Consider the following 6,626-nt stretch of genomic DNA (forward strand, 5'->3'; position numbering starts at 1 on the left):
ATGTAATATAGCTCCGAAACTCAACTTGTTAATACTATGAATTAAAGCAAATAGAGCAACTGAATTTCATACCTTTTTTTTTTTTGCCAGCATGCGAGACCAAGGCCTCAGCAGTCTCCTTTGGAGAGAAATATCTGTGCTGAAGTCAAACACCTCTACCTTTCACACCTCTATACTACCCGTCAGTTCTAAAAATGAAGTTTAAAGTTCCTCAGCAAGCCAAAAGAAATAAAACAACAGGCCCTACTACTCTCCAGACAGTAAATGGCACACAAAAAGGTAAGAGAAATCAGGTGTTTCGTTTTTGTTTTTTTAAGCAAGATGACAAGATGCAGCGAAACCATGAGAGAATCAGAGCAGAGTCAGAGCTGTTGGCCCCGGGATCACAGCCAGTTTATTTCCATCAGTTTCAGATGCAGAACCCAGCATTTCAGGTGCACATGCAGCCCCAGAGCACTCTGGGAACTGCTCTGGAGATACCTGCTGGCAAACCAAAAGTGGGCCAGGGCCAGGCTCTGAGCACTTCTCCCCCTCCTACATCCCCAGCAACCCCCAGACAATGCCCCTGCACCCCCCACCTGCGAAGCACTGTCTGGGTGCTTCACTTGGCCACCCTCAAGTCACAGCATGCCCAGGACCAAACCATCTCCTCCAAATCGTGGCACAGCACCTTATCCTGACCAGGGGCTAGCACAGAGGCCCCTCCCCACAGGGCACAACCCCAGCTGCCCAGTGCCTGGGGCTCACCTCACCTGCCCACCCTGGCACAGACGGGATGCGCACACCCCCCTGGTCCCTCAGGGGGCCGCTGCAGCAGCTTTAAGGACGGTTACATCCCTGCACTTATAGAGCGGCTCCTCCCGGCAGGGGAGAGAGACGCAGCCCCACCCCACACCCCTCGCTGCTGTGAAGCCCCTTTCTAAAATGGCCGCCACCCACCATGGCCACCCCACAAGATGGCCGCCACCTCCTCCAACGGCTGCCGACAGCCCCCACGCGACTGGGCCCACCCGTCTTAGCCGGTGGGGCTGCAGACTCCCCACACCACCCTGGCCCGGCCCGGCGGGGTGCAGAGAGGCAGAGACAAGTCCCCGAGTCGCCATGCTTTATTCTCAGGGGTGGAGAAGAAAAGGAAGGGAGCTCAGGGGATGGGGCGGCCAAGGGGAGGGGAGGGTGTTTGCAGGTGGGCGGCCCGGTAGGGCCAGGTTGAGCAGCACTAGCAGGAGGTGAAGGTTTTCCAGAAGAAGTTTTTGCAGGGGGCCTTGCGATCCCGCTGCGATAGCTGGGCGAGCCGCCCCAGCACTGCCCGCTCCTCCTCCAGCTTTCCCTCCTCTTCCACGTCCAGGGAGGCCGCCTCACGCCCCACATCCATACTGTCCAGCAGGCCTGCCAGCATCTTCAGGATGGCGTCTTTCCGGACTGTGCTCTGTTCCTGCAGGCAGAGAGCAGGGGAAGGTGACGGACAGAGGCCTCGTCCCCCATGGCCGTCGAGGCAAGGGGATGTTGCAGGGTGCAAACATCCCCCGTGGGGTCCCTTCTCATTTCCCTGCCTCCCCTGGTGCCCTGTCCTCAGAGCCGATGCTTTGCCCATCAGCAGAGCTGCACTGGAGCTGAGGAATCTGTGGCTGCAGCAGAAGTCACTCCCTTCTCCCGACCCCTGTCCAGCTCAGCTGGCTGGATGGGGAGAGGCACACGTGCGGTGGTATAACTGGAAAAATGCTGCTAACAAATAGGCATGAACTGGCTGTAAAGTGCCTTGCTGCCTGCACTAATTAAATTTCATTGAATGCCAAGCTGCCTTCTCTCCTAGTAAGCCCGTGCTCCCTTCACTACTCTGCCCAGCATGTGCTGTGGGAAGGTCGGGGAAGAGGCACAGAGTCCTGAGCAACATTAAACTAAGAACACCAGGGGCTGCAACCCACCGTAAAATGCTGAGAATGAAATGTAACAAAGAAGAGGACTGAGCTGGTGGGGAGAGAGATGCCCTAAGTATCTGGAACGAAATATTTAATCAGCAGAGACACGCAGCTTGTATTTCAAGAACAAGAACCTGTATTTCAATAGCTTGACCTTGGGGGAAGGCAGAATGAAAGATGAGTTGCAAAGCTCCATCCCTTTGCCACAGCAGTATACGAAAGAACATAGCCTGTGGTTTGGGGCTTGAGGGGTTATCTTGTTTCTCTTAACTTTACATCCAGCAAATCTCAGGAATTACCTCTTGCCTGAGAATTCCTGGTCTCTGTGACTCATTAGCAGAGACAGTTGGTACTGGACAAGCTGGGATAGGTGGTTTGACAGGAACAGATCCTGTTTCCCATGCAGATGGGAATCTTGGAAGCACATTTCCACATCACTTCTCACAAATGCCACGTTTACTGCTGGGACTGCTGTATCTATCCATTGGTGCTCTCAGCATCAGCATTTGTTGAGGACCACTTGGTGAGCAACTCAAAGATGGATAAATACAGGCAGCAGCAATTATTTTGAGTTTACATTACAGAATGTTTATGGATATTTTTTAAATCACTTTCCTAGCTCTATTAACTAACCCTGCTTCCACACAAGAGAAACTGAGGCACAGAAAAATTACATGCTATGTTTGTACCAGAAGAAAGGATAAAAGCCAGCTTGTGCCTGTCCTGATTCCTACTCCTGTGCTGCAAGTACAGAAATGTCTTGAGCCTTTGGGAGATGGACTGGAACTGGGGAACCCAGCTAAATGTGTCTCCTGGGTCATCCTCATAAGCTTCTTTCCTAGCTGTAAGTGCTATGTTTTGAAATAACCTGCTCCAAGCAGAGCCAGCAGCTTCAGATTCAGGGGTAGGGAAGGCAAAGCTCAGCCTGCTGTTAGGGGATATTCCTTATGCATGATCGGCTGTGGCTGTTAGTGAAACTAGGCAGCTCTTCCCCCGTTGCCGGCATCCTTTCTGCTTATAGCTGTTCCCGAGCTGCAAGAGATCAAGACTCTTCGGCAGCAGCTAGAGATCTTAGCATGGGTGGGTTGTGGCACATCTTTGGGTAGCTGCTCAATTCCCTGTACTACATCCACCAGTGCATCAGAATGTGCAGATCTTCCTTTTGCATTGTTATGCATTTTATGGTGGTTTATATGTAAAATCCCAATATTCTTCATACTTAAAACATTTGTCTGAGTTACAGCAGTGATGACTGTAGGGATTAGTTCATCAGTATCTAACAATTTTTCAATTTGTAGAATGCTCTAAAGAGAATAATTTTATCTATTATAATTATATAATTAATTAGGAAGCAACAGTGTGTAGAGGACTAAGAGTCATTACACTTGAATTCATTTTTACAAAAGCCTTATTTACCGATTTATTCCCTACAAATTGTTTCTTTTTTCCCCAGCAACTAGCATTTGCACCAGAAAGTTTACTTTTTAAGTACTGGATTTGTTATTTTAAGAATGTACAGCTGAAAGTTTACAGTTATCCCCAGAAGGGTTAATCCCAGCCAGCTGCAGAAGCCCTGGTCTCTAACAGAATGCTAGCCCTAGCACCTCAGACTGTGTACATTTTTTTCTTGCAGACAGTTTTGTTGTTAATGGGCTGTGAGCCCACTCCTGAAGCAGTAAGACACTGATGGATGAGCTGGAAGCAACACTAAGACAGAAAAAACGATGTGGTTATGCACAAAGGAGAAGTTACTGCCTTTGAAACCAAAATTGGGATCCTTCACTTCTCTGGGTAGCTCCTCTGCAGGACTGAAATAATACCAGCCTTACAGATACAGCTGTGAACCAGGCTGGCAGAGTGTGGGGTGACTAACTACAGCTCGGAAGAACATCAGGGATGGCCAGGAATATGCAGGTGAGAAAACTGTGGGGCGAGGGCAAACAGAACAGAGCACTTGCTTGTGATTATGTTATGCTATTGCTTCCTACCCCTTTGGCCTCTTAGGAAAATAGTCCAGCAAAACAAAGTTATTATAGTGCTATAGCCATTATAATATTAGAGTTTTGCCAGTTGGTAGGATAATTATATTGCTATAATAAGTTCTGCCACTGCATAGAGCTGTGCTGGTTCAGAGTGTAATTATTCTAGCAGAACTATGTCAGTATAACTCCCCTTGTGAATACCACTCTGGAAAAAGCAATTTTATTCTGATATAATTACTTCATTTATTATTCCTCTGTTACTTTCCTACTGAACCCATCTTTTAAACATTTGCCCTTCCCATGAGTCCTATTTAAAATATCATCTCCCTTGATCATTTTACCAATTACGTATCTTTTCTCTCCCTCCCTAGTACTCTGCTTTATTCTCTCATGCTGTACTCTTTCAGTAATATTAGTTTCTCCTTTTCCCTCTGCTCTCTGCCCTGTTCTTTTTGCTAGTTTTTGCTTAGCTCAGACTTCACTTTGCAGCTCTCTGGCATCTGCCCTGGTACCTTTCCTAAATAAATTGGCTAGTAAGCTGTAGTAATAGCCCGTGCTTCAGCAGTGCATGAAGCTGTAGCGCCTTGGAATATAGAAGGGTGGAAGAGTTGTTTGCATCAGGTAAAGCCTAACTGCCCTTACTACCCCTCCCCTGGCTCTAGCCTGCTTCTTCGTGCTCCCACCTCACCCAGCTCCTGCACAGGGTGCATTATACTCACCCTAGTGTTCTGTATTGCGAGTCTCTCTTCTCCAGGCAGTGCGGTGGCTCTCACGCTCCACACCAGCAGCAGAACGGACACCAGGCTGGCCACCAGCTGCATGATGTACAGGCTGTGACTACTGTGCTGAATGAAGAAGACTGGGAGAGGGAGCTGTTTCTGGGCTCTCTTCTGCCTCAGACAATGGCTGCAGCCCCTTTTATAGCCCTCCCCCTAGCCCAGTGGGTGACGCAAACAATTAAGTCTATATCAAAGGCAAATTAGACTTTGGAGAGGTTGTTAACACTTGGCTGCTTGAGTGGGATACTTCAGTGCCTCTGGGCTTTCCATGTGCCAGACCTGCAGAGACTGAGAAAGCAAAGGTTTGGGACTCTCCAGTAACATGCTGTTTCTTCACTCTGAGAAATTGTAGGCACTATCTGCGCCTCTCCTAGTTAGCTGAATTCTGCTTGGGAACATAATGTTGGATAGAATAGGCCACCAGCTTGCACAAACCTCTGGCCAGTGCTGGATGATTCAGAAGGAAGAGGTAAAACTTCTGGCCACCAGTACTTAGATATGTGCTTGGACCCTCAGCCTGTGTGTCCAAACAGCTCCAGACTCTAGGGGTATTTGGATCTGGATCTCTGCATCCAGTGATGCATCTCACTGTGGAATGCCAATATGCCTGGCTTTCGCTGTACAGTAACACGGGGACTGCAACTATGCGGTAATGTAGTCTGTTTTGCAAATGTACATAAGACTACCTGGAAGACAGTTGGGGGTTACTGGTTTTTGTTTCTAGTATTGTTTCAATATGTCTTGAACCTATCCCAGAAGTATATGTCAATGCAGTGAAGCCTGACTTGGAGATGTTGAGTTTAAATGTATTGAAGGAAAAACAAAAGTACTGAAAGGCTGGTCAGAGCTGGAGCTACTCTGCTCAGTGAGGCTTCCGAAAAAGGCTCATGGTATGCTGGCACTGACTGCAGGCTGCTTGGCATAAGTTCCTACCATTTCTGATCTCTGGTTAGCAGTTGTTAATGCTTCTCCCTTTGCCCAAAAGGCTGTCCCACCAGTGGGATTGGTTTGTGGGACAGCAGAAGGTGCTATTAAGCACTGCTATCTGCTTTGCATTGTTCCCATCATGCAGAGATGGCATCCACTGTCACATGCCTGTGAGATGCAGACACAGAGCTAAGATCCCATCCTACCGCTAGCCCTTTCTCCAGAAGCACTCGCCTCAGGGCAAGTCCTCTTCTGACCCTAACAACAAATGACAGTCAAAAGGTAAATTGTTATCCTAATTTAGCACATTAAAAAAAACCCACAGGGAGGTGACTTGGCCTAGGGGATGCTGTGGCAGAATTAAGAACAGAAGGCAGAAAAACCTGTTCCCACTTCTACTGCTTACCAGCATCACAGTTCCTGGAAACAGCAGGATGAAGCTTTGCCTGCAAATAATCCAGCTCCTAATGCCAGTTACACCATCCTGGATGCTCTTGAGGGAAAAGATGCCATTGCTTCCATGCATATTTGAAAAGAAATGCTGGATTCCCTCACTGAAAGATACAAAGAAAAAATCTTTTTGGAGTCATATGGACTTGTGGAGGAAAGTGACAATCTAGCAATTTCTAGAAATGAATTTTCCTCAGGAAACTGTAACCTCATTGTTTCTCACCTCCCTCCCCTTGTGAGAGCTGGCTTCCATGCACCAGTTTCAGATGAAACATTATCTGTTTCCTTTTAAACTGATCTTGCTGGTTTATCAGAATTGCTGTTAGCCCTTCATAATGGATTCTGTCAAACACTTCCCAGCCAGTCTGGGGCTCGAGACAGAGAGCAGTGAAGTACCAGGCTCCAGCAAGCAGACAAATCACAGGGACTTGCCAAATGACCCGCAGCTGATTTGCTCCAGGAGAGGTAAAAGTGGGAGAATAGCAAATGGAGAAAGCACACTTGGTTGCTCAAGAGGAACGACGAACAGGTACCTGTGAGTGTGAGATGTGCCTGGGCTGACAGGCAGGCAG

At 48.1% G+C, this 6,626-nt stretch overlaps 1 protein-coding gene across 1 annotated transcript; it reads right to left on the reverse strand.

The window, feature by feature from the left end:
- Positions 1-1,073: 1,073 nt before the first annotated feature.
- CORT (cortistatin) lies at positions 1,074-4,936 on the reverse strand. The gene is made up of 2 exons (XM_052792845.1): positions 4,618-4,936; positions 1,074-1,432 (listed from the first exon to the last, which is right to left on the reverse strand). Exons 1-2 carry the CDS (start codon positions 4,717-4,719, stop codon positions 1,217-1,219), a joined length of 318 nt encoding a protein of 105 aa, XP_052648805.1. The 5' UTR covers positions 4,720-4,936; the 3' UTR covers positions 1,074-1,216.
- Between the last annotated feature and the right edge of the window lie 1,690 nt (positions 4,937-6,626).

The sequence above is a fragment of the Harpia harpyja genome, chromosome 7 (genome assembly GCF_026419915.1).
Source record: "Harpia harpyja isolate bHarHar1 chromosome 7, bHarHar1 primary haplotype, whole genome shotgun sequence".
Classification (NCBI taxonomy): domain Eukaryota; kingdom Metazoa; phylum Chordata; class Aves; order Accipitriformes; family Accipitridae; genus Harpia; species Harpia harpyja.

Excerpts from the sequence above, each read along its gene's own strand:
- CORT (XM_052792845.1), bottom strand. The coding sequence starts at position 4,719 with ATGCAGCTGGTGGCCAGCCTGGTGTCCGTTCTGCTGCTGGTGTGGAGC. Across the intron at positions 1,433-4,617 it reads TCGCAATACAGAACACTAGG|GAACAGAGCACAGTCCGGAA; the intron begins GTGAGTATAATG and ends CTCTGCCTGCAG.